At 35.9% G+C, this 18,097-nt stretch overlaps 1 protein-coding gene across 13 annotated transcripts in view; it reads right to left on the reverse strand.

The window, feature by feature from the left end:
* The window catches only part of RALGAPA1 (Ral GTPase activating protein catalytic subunit alpha 1), a 265,994-nt gene that overhangs the window by 98,460 nt on the left and 149,437 nt on the right, over nucleotides 1-18,097 (reverse strand). For all 13 annotated transcript variants that reach the window (XM_046007925.1, XM_046007924.1, XM_046007923.1 and 10 more), the window contains 3 exons: nucleotides 17,416-17,484; nucleotides 8,432-8,566; nucleotides 7,842-8,025 (listed from right to left, as the gene is read on the reverse strand). In XM_046007925.1, coding sequence (XP_045863881.1) covers nucleotides 7,842-8,025; nucleotides 8,432-8,566; nucleotides 17,416-17,484 — 388 coding nt within the window. The remainder of the gene's footprint in view (nucleotides 1-7,841; nucleotides 8,026-8,431; nucleotides 8,567-17,415; nucleotides 17,485-18,097) is intronic.

The following is an 18,097-nucleotide window of genomic DNA, read 5'->3' on the forward strand; positions in this document are numbered from 1 at the left end:
AAGGGCAAAGAAAACTCTTTGATGATGTTTTGTTAATTTTATTAAAAAACCCTTTTTCAAAGTTCTGCTAATGGATTCATAATTTAAGCTTAAGCCTTTATATGTAAATCATATTTTAAAGAAGGATCACAAGTATTCTAAATCACCTGAAATCACTTAGTTCACACATTATAAAGCCAGTGAAATCCAAGTAAGTTTCTTATCTCATGAGTAAATTCAGAGAGACAGCATGCCTCAAATGTCATTTAATTATGGCATTTATCAATGATATAAAAGTTTCAGAGAAAAGTAATCCTTCACTAAACTTTAGGAATCAATCAACTTAAACAGTGATTTGGTATAGCCAATATATGCCACAAAAACTTTATTTTAAGGGAAAACAAATTTTATGGGCCTACTTATGTACTATATTTTTATAAGTAAGATATTCTTCTGGGTCATTGTGGCCTAGTCTTACCAGTTAGTTGTATGTAAGAAGTATTTTTCTTTCCTTCCTTAAGCACATTAGGGAAAGCAATTAGATAAGGAGCATATCCATATGATAACTTTAAAAAAACCATACCAAATAGTAAAAAAAGAAAACTCAAAGAATATAGTACTTAGGGACCTGAAATGTCAGGACCTCAAAGAAGGGGAAAAGGAAGAAGGCAGGCAGAAAACACACAGAGAGAATAAAGGGAGGAAGGAAGACATGGAGATAGACAAAAACTTGTCAAAGCCCACTAGCCAAAGACTGCCAGTGTGATCCTAAGTAGGGTTAAGTGGAAGCCAGTTCTGAAATAAGTGGTGTCAGGAAGTGGGGACAGTTTGGTGATGATTATCTTCATACTTTACATATAGGAGGCTAGGGAAGAGCTGTCATTGGTAAGGAAGTACTCACTGTTCATGTTAGGATGTTTAGTTGTACACACAACTAACAACTCTGTGTGCGTGTATATGCGCGTGTGTGTGTGTGTTCACTGTGCCCTTGTCTTATGTAATTATAGACATCGTTACAGAATGATTATGTCTCCATATTGTTCTACCATAGTGTTAGAGTGATCTTATCTGAGTACTATTTATATTTTGAAAGGATTTTTATCATTTGGGAATATTATGGCCTACCTGCCATAATAAATATAGATCTGAGAACATCCTGATGATCAAAGCATTATCTACATATAATAAATTCCTTAGTTTTAAGTTTACTTTGTGATGTATTTTGGTAACTGTACAGAACTGTGTAACCACCAACATAATATATAGTAAATTCCACAGAAAAAAGAATACCTTTTATTTTATGTAAATTATATCTCAATAAACCCTACTTTAAAAGTTTGTAAGGACAGGGGCGCCTAGGTGGCTCAGTTGGTTAAATGGCTGCTTTCAGCTTGGGTCATATTCCCAGGGTCCTGGGATTGAGCCTCAAGTCAGGCTCTCTGCTCAGTGGGGAGCCTGCTTCTCCTTCTCCCCAACTTGTGCTCTCTTGCTCTCTCTCAAATAAATAAATAAAATCTTTTTTTAAAAAAAAAAGTTTATAAAGACATTAGCTTGTGCACTGCTTGTATAGTACTTAAAAAGAAGCAAGAGAAAAGAATAGTGTTATATTTTAAGGCCACAGTCCTCAAGATTCAGAACCAACACACTGGCTACAGGCAGAGATCAGCTAGAAACCAGCAGCTGTGTCATTAAAAGCAAAAACATCTTCTTCCATCATTCCAACTCTAAAAAAGAACAGTTTTCTCTGGGCTTTGACTCTGAAATGTTAAGAGTACCAAAATTTTAATTTTCTTCCATTATCAATTAAGTTTTGGGACTGCATACATACATATGTATTTTTTTCCAGTTTACTAAAGTTCTAATTATATTGAGTTGTTCTTCAATTATATATATGGCTAGTTCTGAAAATCAGCTATTCAACACTAGATAACACTAAAGGATCAACCTTAATTCAATCCTACATTTTTAAGACCATATGCAAGTCAAGTAAAAAGATATGTCACTGGATGATGAGAAACAGAGGGGTGGCTTGAATCTAGTGTCTACTTTCCCTTCCCTCATTATAACTTAGAATTTAATGAATGTTCACGCTATTAGAGGCCTTACAGACAATCTAGCCAATATCTGTCATTTTGAACATGAGGACAAATGAATACAATAGTTAAGGGATTTTTTTGCCATAGAAGAATAAGCCTGGTCTTTTGCTTCCCAGTTCAGTGTTATTTCCATCTTTACCACAACTCTAATTTTCATATTGTTCTCTCTTGTTAAAATGCCCCTTTCTTTTGGCAAATCACTGTAACATATGGAAAAAATGAATTCAAAATTTATTTTTTCTTTGTATAGTAAATTCAAAATAGTATTATTTAGTATAAATTACTATATAAAAGGGTCAGATCAATTGAAAACCTCATTTAAATAAGACTAAGTCACATTTTTAAATGGCAAGAAAAATCATAATTAAAGACATTAAAATTCTGTTCTTTTCCTTCTTCTTTCCTTTTGAGTGGTAAACTTAAATAGGTGATTTGTTCTAAGCAGTCAAATCTTTTTTGCAGAGCATTTCTGAAGAAGTGAAAGAATGTAATTTAATAGAAGCAGATCACAAAAGAGACAAATTTCTGACTTCATCTCTGGCTTGAGCTATGATCATGGACAAATCAGATACAACACCTTAAACCCCACTTTTCTCTAAGAATAATACAGATTTTTTATAAAGATGAATTGAAAACTCATATACAAAACTGGACATAACAGAAGCAATATAAACCATTCAATTTTGAGAGCATTATAAGTAACACAGATTTTATGAGTTCCCTTTTCAAACTTACTTATAAATAAACTGCAAGAATGAGCCCAGCTCTTTCCCTAAAACAAACCTCTAAGCCCAGGTATCTGTCCATCCTATACATCTTCTTCTCAAAGGAAGCAATGGTGGGAATGCAGTTCAAATGAGCCTGCTCACAAATCTGTCATAATTATTAACACTGAGAATACTTAAAAAATATATTTATATTTTAAATGTAGGTAAAAGCATTTTCTTTCCTAAGCTGCTTCTCTAGATTCAGGATCTATATAAATATGAGAGGATAAAAATATCTCAACTTAACTGGCAATTTTATTTAGATTTTTCTTTTTAGTTATAAAAACTATAGAACATACATATCTCTCTCCTACATATCTATTTAGATATAAAAAAACATGAAATTCTCTAATTTAGATATTCAAAATGAAATCCCAAATAACTAGCCTTGTGAGAAAATGCAACATGAAGATATCGATGCTTCTAAGGCTTTGTGTAAGTAGCACTCATTTAAATAAGGCTATTCAGGGTTGTCTTTTCAGATTGTCAGATTAAACAAACCCTACAGCATTTGCAGCAAACCCATAATTACAGATTATTATGGCATACAAAAGCAGCAAGACCTAAAAAGCTGCTGCAATTCATTGCACTGTAATAGAACATGCAGAGGAAGTTAATTTTGGCAAATGCTTTAAATATTAGCTTTGCATAATATGTATAGGTGAAACTATAATTAGGACAGAATGAATCCTTTGGAGCCTCCTTTCACTCTGACCCTGCAAATGATGACTTCTTGCTAATAAGACTACTGCCATTTGACAAAAAGCCAACTTTACTACCTTGCTTTATTATTAAGTAAATTTAATAATTACAGCTACTCCTGCCAATAGTTCTCAATTCAGACTTGTTCAATCCAATACTGAGCTTATTAGGGATACTCTATGTTTAGAAATCTTTGGCCAAAAAAGTACTTGAAGATGATGAAGCATGCCTTAAACAAGGGCACAGTGATTAGTCACTTTGCCACATTAAAAAAAACACAACGCACAGCATGTAGTCACTACAAACCACAGAATCACCTGCTGTTGGCTTACAGCTGTTCCTAAAAGGTTTCCCATTTATCTTGTCTTTTTTATCTTTAAGAAAGCCCAAAGGTGGGGGGGGGGGCACCTGGGTGGCTCAGTGGGTTGAGCCTCTGCCTTCGGCTCAGGTCATGATCTCAGGGTCCTGGGATTGAGCCCCACACTGGGCTCTCTGCTTGGCAGGGAGCCTGCTTCTCCCTCTCTCTCTGTCTGCCTCTCTGCGTACTTCTGGTCTGTCTCTTGTTTTGTCAAATAAATAAATAAAATCTTTAAAAAAAAAAAAAAAAAGAAAGCCCAAAGGGTACAACTTAATACATTTAGATAATAATACTCCAGAGAGTATTTGGTATCAATATAAAATTCATCTGTTTAAATCTTTACTTTTGTATCTTCTCCAGTGACTATTAATGGTGTACTGAATTTTGTCTGAAATATATTAAAACTCTCTTTACATAAGTAAACTATTTATTTCACTGTTTAACAAGTACATTATAATGCCCTGAATCAAACTTTATCATTTTACCCTAAAAAAGCAACTAATCTTTTCATATAACTTTGTTTTTAAGTAAAATAAACACTCACATTTTACTATACCACAATTAAAGAATATGTAAAGTTGCTTATACATCAGTTATGGTCTAAATTATTTTGCTATACTATACTCTCCAGTATATCTCTACTATATCTGACCTAAAGTTTAAATCTTACATTCCTATTTCACTTGTATACAGCTGACCATTGAACAATATGTAGGTTAGGATTGCTGACTGCCCCCCATGCAACTGAAAATCCATGTTTAACTTTTGACTTCCCGAAACTTAACTATCAATAGCCTACTGTTGACAGGAAGCCTTACGAATGGCATAGCAGGTGATTAACACATATTTTGAATGTTATATGTATTAATTACTGTATTCTTACAATGAAGTAAGCTAGAGGAAAGAAAATCATAAGGAAGAGAAAATATATTTATAATAAAAAAACAAACAAACAAAGAAAACCCCTGTTGGTCAGGTCAACTGCATTTGTGTTTTGGACAAACTCTTAGCAACTTGTCATCAACACCAAACCCTAGCCCTACTTCTTTGATGTGTAACTTTATCTTCACTTGTATTCTACATCACTAATCCATTATCATGGCCACATCTTAGGTGTCTTAATCATTTATAACTATTCCACCTTTAAAAATCAAACTCCTCATTAACAGCTTACTCTTTGACCATAATCTCCCAATCTAGTGATTTTCCCACTCTGTTCTGTAGAGCCCTTGGAGAAGGCTATTGGAGATGGAGAGAAGGGAAGTCAGTAGGATCCCAGGCTTCCACCCTGCTGCAGCTCTGCTTTTGGAAGTTTTACAAACTTAGCTTCCTTGTGAAATTTATTTGAAGGAGTTCTACTGTTTAAAAACTCATTGTATTTTTTTTAAGATTTTTTATTTATTTGACAGAGAGAGAGATCACAAGTAGGCAGAGAGGCAGGCGGTGGGGGGGGGGGAGGGGGAAGCAGGTTCCCTGCTGAGCAAAGAGCCCAATTTGGGGCTCAGTCCCTGGACCCTGAGATCATGACCTGAGCTGAAGGCAGAGGCTTAACCCATTGAGCCACGCAGGCACTCCTAAAAACTCTTTTTAAAAACCACTTTCTTAACATACTGATGCTCTCCGTGATTATCAATCTCAGCTACAAATTAATCACCTGCAAAACTTTAAAAACTTCTAGCTATCTCAAATCAAGATATCAAAATCTCTATTATGGGAACAGAGCAGCAGTAATTTAATGTGCAACCAAGGCTGAGAATCACTGTTTTTATTTGTTTATTTGCTTATTTTGTTTTGAGGGAGGGAGAGAGTATGAGAAATGGAGAGAGAGCACAAAGTGAGAGGGAGAAGCAGACTCCCCACTGAGAAGGGAGGCTGATGGGGGGCTCAATCCCAGGACCCTGAGATTATGACCTGAGCTGAAGGCAGCCGGTTAGCCAACTGAGCCACCCAGGTGTCCCTTGAGAATCACTGTTCTAGCATCTTATTACCAACATCTACTTTATGATTCACTGGAATCATAATCATTCATTCCATTTTCTCTTAACTTATTAGCCATTTCCAAGCATCAGTTCAAACCTCACTAAGCCTAGATTCCATGCTAAATCATGTACCAATATTCTGAAAGCCATAGTTCTCATGTTTTTCCACTACATCCACCTTACTGAATGCTGACTGGTACAACCAAAACTTTGTAGTTTTCATTTTCTGTTGGACTCTCAATAACTTCTGCCAATTCCTTTAATTTACTTCCATTTTCTTCTTCTTTCTGGGTCAGAATAAGGACTAATATTAGCACCTATACTTTCTAGCTCACTCTTAAGGAACTTCACCCTACTAATGATCCCCTTCCCACCTTCCTTCTCAGCTTACACTTAAAAGTTCAACTCTCTTCATCCTTAGAATTCCCTTATCCTTGAATCATCCTTTAGCTCACCACTGTCTTATCACTTTTCTTTATTACACAGTCAAGCTTCTTTAAAGAGTACTTTTGATAAATGGCTCTATTTAACTTACTCCTTGCTCCTCAATCCACAGCCATCCACTTCTCCCTCCTACTTCTCTGCTTAAATTAAAGCAGACATATTTTTCAGCCTTTCCATATTTGACCTATCAACCTATCACTTAATACCAGTCCCCAGTCTTTTAAATATCTTTTTCTTGTCTTTATTTCTGAGAAGTTACTCTCTCCCAGTTTTCCTTCCTTTCCAACTCTTCTCAGAACACAAAGCATGGATGCACGCACGCATGTGTGTGCACACGCATGCACACTCACACACACACACACATTCCTAACAAAGACCTTTCTGCTATATTTGATATCTGCATATACCAGGGACTGCCTCCTAGTGGTCTTCATATGAATAACCAACAGGAATGCCAAACTTAACCATTTCCAACACTGCCCTCCTCATTTTTCCTTTCAAACCTCTAACCTTTCTCATATTCTTGGTCTATTTGGGGGGAAATCTAACCAATTTAAGCCTTGAGCAATTCTTGTTTGGCCTACTGCAATAGCCTCATGATTGGTCTCTCTGCTCCTGGGTTAACTTCCCTTTAGGAAATTGGTTTTAACCAATCTAACATACCAGAGATTAGCAAACTCTTTCTGTAAGGGGCCAGACAGTAAAAATTTTCAGTTTTATAGACCACGTCTTCTCCTTTGCAACTATACAACACTACTGTTGTTGCACAAACACAGCCATCATGAATAGTATGGATGTAATAAAGCTTTATTTACAGAAACAGGTGGCAGACATGGGCCATAATCTAACTCCTATAAAATACTGTTTTCAAACTGTTCCTAATACTAAATTTATCATGTATATAACCTTCTTAAAACCCTTCAATAATTGCTGGGTTCCTCTGGGTTACTTTCATATCATAAATGTACTTTTACTTTTACACTCATATTTAGACATTATTTATTTACATCTTTCCCTTATATCGGAAAGTAAACTCTCTGAATGTAGAAACAATGAGGCTTAAAAAGTTATTGAGCTCACTACCTATCAAGAACTGTGCAAAGGGCTTTATATAAACTATCTTATTCAGTACTCAAAACAACAATGAGGGAATGAATATTATCCTCATTTTACAAATAAGGAACCAGACAGAGCCACTCAGCTAGTAAATGGAGAGTCAAAATTCAGTACCACACCTGTTAAGCTCAAAAGCTAAACATGTTATTCCATTATATAAATTCTATGATATATAAAACATCAACAAGAACTTATCAGAATAACTTAACTAGAAGTATAAATGGAATGTCATCACATATAATCTTAGTCACTGTGTTTCTGAAGTTATTTCTTAAACTAAAAATGAACTTTGCTATAATACACATGATGAGGTAAACAACTACAAAGTAAGATACATTCATCTCCATCTATTTTGAGAGAACTGAAGAAATAATATGGCCCTGAAGTGAATTCATTTTACCTTCTGTCACTGGCTGAAGTTTAGAAGATCGTTCTGAATCCGGAGAGTGCAGAGGTTCAGGCTCTTTTAGGCTTTCCAAATGCATAAAAGGATCATAATCTACAGATGCCAAATCAGAGAGGCTCATTGGAAAATATCTTGGATTGCTAAAACATTGAGCTCCATAAACACATCCATGTAATACCTGGAAGTATGAGGGAAAAACATAGTTTTCCTTTTCAGTAAGGAAAAATAAAATAAAAGGAGAAAAATGTCAACTGGTAATATAAGAGCTTGACAAAACTTCAAATATTTTAAAACTCAGTTCTTTGATCAAGGTAAAATTTAATACTTCTTAAAATGAAGAATGAATGAAATTTAACTAATGATTCTCACATTCAACAAAGATTTCACTCCTTTGAAATATCTGCAGTGAAACAACTGTGTCTTGCATGAAGAATTTTAATTATCCTTAGGCAGTGTAAGATAAATGTACATTCTCAGAACATGCCTAGCTCTAAAAAAATAAAAATGTAATACTAAGAAATGTGCTTTCTTTCGGTTTTAAAAACTGTTGATTACCAAGTAAACAATAAAGCAAACAAGTTGACCTTATAAATGCAACTGAGGACAGATTTTTCTATTTTATCATTTTCTGCTCCTGTAGCATGGACGGGTTGGAGCAGTGTCTTCAGAGGTAAGGCCATGATCCAGTCCAGAAGGCACAGAAGTAAGGATACCACCAACTGTAACAACAACATAAAAAGGTAATTATTATTGTAAATTCATAAAATAAGACGTTAATATTCTCAACAGAAATTCACCAACTCATTTTTTGTCTTCCAAAATTTATTTCAGGAACTATGAACCCTAATTCTAACCATGAATATTTACTTAGATCTAACTGATTCTAAAATATATATGAGTATTATTGTGAGTTTCTTCCTTATAATTTAGAGCCATCACAATGAAACCTTAAACATAATAAAAACAGAACTGCCAAAATTACTTGAAAAATTACTATAAAAACACTGAGCTTAAATGAAGACATCAATTAGTCAACTATTTAAAACTGTTCAAAGAATGGAATTCAAATGAAAGGTTTGAGGTCATATAATTCCATGCTCATGGATCAGAAGAATAAATATTGTTAAAATGTCTATACTGCCTAGAGCAATCAATACTTTTAATGCCATTCCGATCAAAATTCCACCGGTATTTGTCAAAGAGCTGGAGCAAATAATCCTAAAATTTGTATGGAATCAGAAGAGACCCCGAACTGCTAAGGAAATGTTGAAAAACAACAAAACTGGCGGCATCACGTTACCTGATTTCAAGCTTTACTACACAGCTGTGGTCACCAAGACAGCGTGGTACTGGCATAAAAACAGACACATAGACCGGTGGAACAGAACGGAGAGCCCAGATATGGACCCTCAACTCTATGGTCAAATAATCTTCGACAAAACAGGAAAAAATATACAATGGAAAAGAGACAGTCTCTTCAATAAATGGTGCTGGGAAAACTGGACTGCGATATGTAGAAGAATGAAACTCGACCATTCTCTTACACCGTACACAAAGATAGACTCGAAATGGATAAAAGACCTCAACGTGAGACAGGAATCCATCAGAATCCTAGAGGAGAACATAGGCAGTAACCTCTTCGATATCAGCCACAGCAATTTCTTTCAAGATATGTCTCCAAAGGCAAAGGAAACAAAAGCGAAAATGAACTTTTGGGACTTCATCAAGATCAAAAGCTTCTGCACAGCAAAGGAAACAGTCAACAAAACAAAAAGGCAACCCACGGAATGGGAGAAGATATTTGCAAATGACAGTACAGACAAAAGGTTGATATCCAGGATCTATAAAGAACTTCTCAAACTCAACACACACAAAACAGATAATCATATCCAAAAATGGGCAGAACATATGAACAGACACTTCTCCAACAAAGACATACAAATGGCTATCAGACACATGAAAAAATGCTCATCATCACTAGCCATCAGGGAGATTCAAATTAAAACCACACTGAGATATCACCTTACACCAGTCAGAATGGCCAAAATTAGCAAGACAGGAAACAACAGGTGTTGGAGAGGTTGTGGAGAAAAGGGAACCCTCTTACACTGTTGGGAATGCAAGTTGGTGCAGCCACTTTGGAGAACAGTGTGGAGATTCCTCAAGAAATTAAAAATAGAGCTTCCCTATGACCCTGCAATTGTACTGCTGGGTATCTACCCCAAAGATACAGATGTAGTGAAAAGAAGAGCCATCTGTACCCCAATGTTTATTGCAGCAATGGCCACGGTCTCCAAACTGGAAAGAAACAAGATGCCCTTCAACGGACGAACGGGTAAGGAAGATGTGGTCCATATACATGATGGAGTATTATGCCTCCATCAGAAAGGATGAATACCCAACTTTTGTAGCAACATGGACGGGACTGGAAGAGATTATGCTGAGTGAAATAAGCCAAGCAGAGAGAGTCAAGTATCATATGGTTTCACTTATTTGTGGAGCATAACAAAGAACATGGAGGACATGGGGAGATGGAGAGGAGAAGGGAGTTGAGGGAAATTGGAAAGGGAGATGAACCATGAGAGACTATGGACTCTGAAAAACAACCTGAGGGTTTTGAAGGGGCGGGGGATGGGAGGTTGGGGAACCAGGTGGTGGGTAATAGGGAAGGTACATATTGCATGGAGCACTGGTGTGGTGCAAAAACAATGAATACTGTTACACTGAAAAGAAATTTTAAAAAAAAGTGAAAAAAATTAAATAAATAAAATCTTTTTTTTTAAAAAAGGAAAAAAAATGCCATGTAGGACTTTCATAGCTAGAGAGAAGTCAAAGTCTGGCTTTAAAGCTTCAATGGACAGGCTGCCTCTTTCAGTAGAGACTAATGCAGCTAATGACTTCAGTTGAAGCCAGTGTTCATGTACCATTCCAAAAATCCTCTGGCCCTTAAGAATTATGCTACAGACAAACCATAAGAGACTCTTAATCTCACAAAACAAACCGAAGGTTGCTGGGGGGAGAGGGATATGGAGAGGGTGGTTGGGTCGTGGACACTGGGGAGAGTACGTGATATGGTGAGGGCTGTGAACTGTGTAAGCCTGACGATTCACAGACCTGTAATCCCTGGGGCAAATACTACATTGTATGTCAATAAAAATAATTAATAAAAAAAGATTTAAATAAAAGAATTATGCTACATCTATTATGCCTGTGCTTTATGCATGGAACAACAAAGGCTGGATGACAGCTCATCTGTTTACAAGATGGTTTACTCAGTATTTTAAGTCCAAGAGCTCTGATGGAGATGCACAATGAGAATAATGTTGTTTTCATGCCTGCTAACACAACATCCATTCTGTAGCCCATGGATTAAGGAGAAATTTTTATTTCAAGTCTTATTGTGAAAGAAATACATTTCATAAGACTACAGCTGCCATAGATAGTGATTCGTCTGAAGGATCTAAAGTGAACTGAAAACCTTCTGGAAAGGATTCACCACTCTAGACGTCATAAAAACACATTCATGGCTCATGGGAAAAGGTAAAAAATATCAACATTAATGGGAGTTTGGAAAAGTGATTCCAAACCTCACGGGATGACATTGAGGAGCTGAAGATTTCAGCAGAGGAAGCAGAATTGGTAGAATTACCAAAAGAACTAGAATTGGAGCCTGCAGATGTGACTGAATTGCTACGAGCTCACGATCAAACTTTGATGAGTAAGAAACTCCTGCTTATGAACGAGCAAAGCAAGTGGCTCCTTGAGATGAAATCTTCTCCTGAAGATGCCATGAACACTGTTGAAATTACAACAAAGGATTTAGAATACTACATAAATGTAGCTGATAAAGTGTTTGAAAGGACTTACTCCAACTCTGAAAGAAGTTCTATACTATGGGTAAAATGCTATCAAACAGCACTGCACGCTTACAGAGAAATTGTGGGAGAAAGGGTCAATCAATGTGGCAAACTTCATTGCTGACTTATGTTCAGAAATTGCCACAGCCACCCCAACCTGCAGCAATCACCCTGATCAGCCAACAACACTAAGGCAGGACCCTCCACCAGCAAAAGATTACAATTCATTGAAAGCTAAGATCATGGTTAGCATATTTTTAACAATAAGGTATTTTTAAATTAAAGTTTATACACTGTTTTTTTGGGACATATTGCTACTGCACACTTAATAGATTAAGGTGCAGTTTAAACATAACTTTTATATGCACTGAGAAACCAAAAAATTCATTTGGCTTGCTTTACTAAGTTATTCACTCTACTGTGGTAGTCTAAAACCAAAACCAAGTACTTCCAAGGTATGCCTATATAACCCATATGAAAAAAAGTCATTTGAGATCTTCAATAATACTAAACAGTATTAAAGAGATCTTGTCACTAAGAGTCTGAAAACTGATAGTACAGAATCTGAAGAGACAGAACCAAGTAATTTCAGAAATTGATTACTTTCTAACGGGCAAAAGAGAACTTTTTAATCTGGTTATCCACTTGGAAAAACAACAAAAATTGTATCTCTGTCTCAAAACATACAGAATAAACTTCAAATGGGTGAGGGATAAAAATATAAAAAAATGAAACCATCCAAGTATTAGAAGAATCCTCTTTATCTAGGGTACAGAGAAAGGCTTTCTATCTATGACTGAAAATTCAGACACAATGAAAAATAAACTGACTACATAAAAGCTAATTTTTTCCTTGATCCCCCCACAAGAAACAATAAAAAAAGTCCACCATAAACAAAAGCAAAAGATAAATGGGGAGGGGGGAAGAAAGTATCTGTAACATATGTCACAGTTAAGAGCTAAAATCCCTAGTACATAAAACTTGAGGGGGAAACACTAAAACCTGACAGAAAATGTAAGATATAAATAGATGGGGTGCCTGGCTGGCTCAAATGGTGGAGCGTGCGACTAATGATCCTGGGGTTTTGAGTTTCTGGCCCCATGCTGGGTATAGCAATTACCCAAATTAAGTAAAAAAAAATTTTTTTTAAAGAAAGAGGAAATGAATAGATGAGTCACAAAAATAAAAATTAGGGATAAAAATAATAAATGGGATATTCAATCTCACTTATTAAAAGAGCAAGGTAAATGAAAAGTACAGTGAGATTGTTCCCCCCACACATTGGCAAAAATTTCCAAATAAGATGCACTGTGTGGTTGAGACTCTGGGCAAACACACTCAGAGTTTGCTTCGGGAAATGCCAATATTTAACAAAATTACCTATCTGTTTACCTTCTGACCCAGCACTTCTACGAATTCCACTTCTAGGAATACACCTTGAAGACACATTCCAATTATGTAAAAATATACAGGCACATAGTCAGTGAAGCATTCTTTGCAATTGCGAAATTCTGAAAAAAAACCCTTTTCATTCACACATAGGACAGTGAGTTGAATAAACTACAGTACATTCACACAATGGAGAAATAATCCTATATAGTTATATAGCTGTAAAAAAGAACACAGAAGATCTTTATGAAGTATTGTGAATTTCTAAGATATCCTATAAAATTAAAAAAACCAAAGCACCAAAGAATATCTAAAATATGACGCTTAACAAGGAGAAAAAAATTATAAATGTTATCTGCTCACTTGTGCAGAAATAAACAAAGAATGGATAAAGCATAAACTAAAAAAACCTGAGAACAGGGTGAAAACACTAAAATTTAGGAATGCAAACTGAAAAAATAACCTGAACTATATTTCAAATGAAGTCTATAACCACACTGAAGTGAGGCTAAGTGGAAGTAACCTAAATAACTTTTTTTTTTTAAGATTTTATTTATTTATCTGACAGAGAGAGGTCACAAGTAGGCAGAGAGGCAGGCAGAGAGAGGAGGAAGCAGGCTCCCTGCTGAGCAGAGAGCCCGATGTGGGGCTCGATCCCAGGACCCTGAGATCATGACCTGAGCCGAAGGCAGAGGCTTAACCCACTGAGCCACCCAGGTGCCCCCTAAATAACTTTTAAACAGAGCTTTTTGAACTATATACTCTCTTGGTAACTATATACAGGCATAAATATATTCTGAAACTGCCTTTATTTTCCTAAAACTGCACAAAGAAGTAAATACATTGTGGATAACTGTGGATGTGAGCTAGGTTCTCATTATTGAAGCAGTTAGTTACAAATAAGTAAAAGGGGAGGACAGACTGAACCTTGTGGTGTTGGACTAGGATCAGAGGTGTCAAGGCAAACTCATCATGTTTTAATACACACACATAAAATACATATTATATATTTGTGTGTGTACATATTAATTATTTTTTAGCTCTGTTGGGAGGGACTTCAAAAAAAAAAAAAAAAAAAAACCCACAACCCAATGACCATGTAAACACCTAGTTCCTAGATCTTTATTTCCACTCAATGGAACCAACGTTCCTTGGGGAAATGGCTAATTCCAGTATCGGGTCAGGGAAAATACAAGATGAGTGGAAAAATTCTGTGGTAACAGAATTTAAGGATATGCTGAAAGAACAATGAGGAGAATAAGACAAAAAAGACAAAGAAGACAATTTAAAGGGCATTCCCACTGGCTAAATTTGGAACATTTTGAGCTTTGAAATAAATAATGATAGTAAAAAACTAAGGAATAGAATCCACTGCATAAAGAAAGAATCATGATCCCACAGCGGTAAGATGGATAGGGGATAAGAGAAAGCTCTTCCTTATCACAGAAAACTAATGAATGTAAACATAATGATAGAATTAGGAAATTACCATTTGGAACTATCATAACAACATTTAATTCTGGTAAGAGTTATCAATGGCTAGCAAAACTACTTAGTAAAGGTTTAAGAAATAATAGGATATTTATATAGTCTCAAATTGTCTTCCTATAAGATATTTATATAATTGGAAATATATTCCAATTATATATTATATAGTCCAATTATATAAGTCTCAGCCAGGCTGAGACTATACAGCAGCTTGGCTCAAGCTCTTAGCTGTACCTCAAACCTCCATGACTGTCCAAGCTGTGTCCTAAAAGGGTGGGAAATGCCAATATACTTTAGGCTCCTGATGGACTACTAATCACCTACCCCTTCAGCTCCCGGATCCAGGCTAACTGGAAAGCTGACTTTCAGGAACAGCTGGTCAAGTTGCAATATTAGCTATGCAGTCTAACTCCTAACAGAGAAATTGAGAGCTGGCTATTTTTGCTTACTCATTCTGTGCTAAGCCAAAGGAAACAGTTGCTGAGAGTGCTGGTGCAAATAGAACCACCTCTGTTTTGTGTGTTTCTAGAGAATTCATGAATGCCAAGTTCTGTCTGCTCCCAGAATGAGGTGATTTGGGAGCCACTCATTTAGTGTCGACAAACTCCTTCTAGAGAAAAGCTGGAGACCTGGTTTTATTGTTGGAGCTAGCCAGAGGGAGAGTACAGGGGAACTGCCCACTGGTTCTAATGGGCTTCCAGGAAGACTGCAGCCAGCACCTGGATAAAGGCTGATTAGAAGCTAGACCCTCAAGGAGCAGTTGGGAAAATACACATTAAAATTCTTTATAGGGAAAGAATGCCTCTTCCTCCTGCGCTGAAACCTGGGGGAATATGGATAGCACATGTTCACACTCTTAATGAGTACTCCTTTGTTTCCTGTAGTTCTGGGGACTCGTGAATACAAGCCCTGTTGGCTTTCAGAGCCAAGTGATTTAGAAGCCCATCCCTGGGGTGGCAGACTTAAAAGTTGGGGTGCTAGATGTGTGGTTAAACCCTTCTCTTCTCAGAGAGACCAGCAGTTGTGACCTCCAGATTGTGCCAACAGTGGGGTTTATCGCAAGAATGTGCGTCAATGTTTCCTACATATTTTGATGTGGGTATTTTCTCAGCCGATGTGTTTGATCTTTCAACTAGTTTCTGGATTTCTCTCAGAGAGAATTGCTCCATGTGTAGCTGCATCTTCCGTGCATCCACAGGAAGAAGAAAATTCAGGAGCCTCCTATGTCTCTATTTTGGTGAGCCCCTGCTCTGTTATTCTTCAAGGTGTTCTACTTTGCTAATAACTCTTCTTACTCTGTCACTTCTCCTTAAGTAAGCATATATATTCCCATAGTTTAATACTATTCATGTGTTGATGATATCAGTAATTTTGTTTCTAGCTTCAAATTTACTACTTTAGGTATACAGAGTTGCTTTGCTGGTGGTTTTACGAGGCAATATTCCTTACATGCAGCACCGCAATGAAAACTGAAATTCATCCTTCTCCAACAACTCTGCTTTTTTGAGATTTCAACACCGTATGATTAAGAGATGGTGACACATAGATATGGAGAATAGGATGCAAGATTGGGATGTGAAAATGGAAAGGAATAGAATAATTTTCAGAGGAAATGAACAGAATCTAGAGCAGCCTTGATTAACAAAACTTTGTGAAATGATGGAAATGGTATATAGTGTCCATGTGGCTATTAGGCCCTTGAAATGTGGTTAGCACAAATAAGGGAATTAAAATTTTAAATAAACCTTTAATTTTATTTTATTTAAATTTAAAGTCACATGAGGTTAGTAGCCACTATCCTGGGCAGCACAGTTCTAGAGTCTCATAACACGTTATGTACAATGCCTAATGTATAATAAAAAACTAAGACACATGCACAAACAGGAAAATGGAATCCATAGTCAAGAGGAAAAGATTTCAATAGATATAAACATGGCAATAACCCAGATATTGAATTCAGCAGAATTTAAAGTCATTACTTTAAAATAATTATGATAAACATGTTAAAAATCTAAAAGAGAAGACAGATATAATTGATGAAGAAATGTAGATTTCAGGAAAGCTATGGAAACTATGAAAAGAGACCAAATAGAAACTTCAGACTGACAAATACAATATCTGAAATAGTTAAAGAAGTCTCACAATGAATTTACTGAGGTAAATGCAATCCTGTAGAACTTCTTGTGGCCAGAAGGTATGCCTTCTTCTATGTGCCATAACTCTATTACACGTACTCTCCTTAATGGAAATTTCTTTATTTTCTACCAGTAACAGCTATATAAAGATATATGGTTACCTTCACAGTTAATGAATTCCTCATAAGATACAATTTAGTTATTCTTAAATAATGTAAAGATATATTTCATAAGTCAGAGAAAGACAAGTATCGTATGATCTCACTGATACGAGGAATTTGAGAAACAAGAGGGGAAAATGAAACAAAACAAAACCAGAGAGGGAGACAAACCTTAAGACACTCTTAATCTCAGGAAATAGAGGATAGCTGGGGGGCGGGGGAGTGAGAGAGATGGGGTAGCTGGGTGATGGACATTGGGGAGGGTATGCGCTATGGTGAGTGCTGTGAATTGTGTAAGACTGATGAATCACAGACCTCTAACCCTGAAAAAAATAATAGATTATATGTTAATTTTAAAAAGATTTTATAATTTGGGGTTTAACATTTTAAAAAAAATAATAAATTTTAAAAGATATCTCTCATAGAAATTTTTAAGCACAAGATGAATTAATATTTACCATGTAAATATATATATCTTTGCAATTTTAAAACATATTTTACTAAACACATATCAAATATCAAACAAAATTTAAATTACCCTCTTATCCATTTCATAAGATGAAGCTTCTGTACTTGGCAAAAGGTGGGTAATGGTGGCTATTAGGATCTGTCAGCAAAGAAAAAAAAGTTCAAAATATGTTAAATAATGATGCATCCTAAAACTTAAATGTTAATGGTTAAGTGATAAAAAAAAACCTACTGATGAAAGTTTATCCACATTTTTAAATCCCAAATACATTAATACTGTTACTTCAAAGTAATTTTTAATAGGTAAGTTTTTCAAGTATTCTTAACTGTCATTTATAATCCTCATATGTATGGGACCAAAATCATATAAAGTCTGTCCACTATAAACAGATTTCTTACAAATACAACTCGTGAATCAATATATTTAAATAGACAAATATGGGGGTGCCTGGGTGGCTCAGTGGGTTAAGCCGCTGCCTTTGGCTCAGGTCATGATCCCAGAGTCCTGGGATCAAGTCCCGCATCGGGCTCTCTGCTCAGCGGGGAGGCTGCTTCTCCCCCTCTCCCTCTCTCTCTGCCTGCCTCTCTGCCTACTTGTGATCTCTGTCTGTCAAATAAATAAATAAAATCTTAAAAAAAATAGACAAATATATTCATAGAAAAATGAGAGTATACAGATGAGCAAAATAATTTATAAAAATCATCTGCAATTCTATCACTCAAGAAATCTATTTTGCTCAATGAATTAGTTA

Source organism: Meles meles, chromosome 6 (genome assembly GCF_922984935.1).
Source record: "Meles meles chromosome 6, mMelMel3.1 paternal haplotype, whole genome shotgun sequence".
NCBI lineage: Eukaryota > Metazoa > Chordata > Mammalia > Carnivora > Mustelidae > Meles > Meles meles.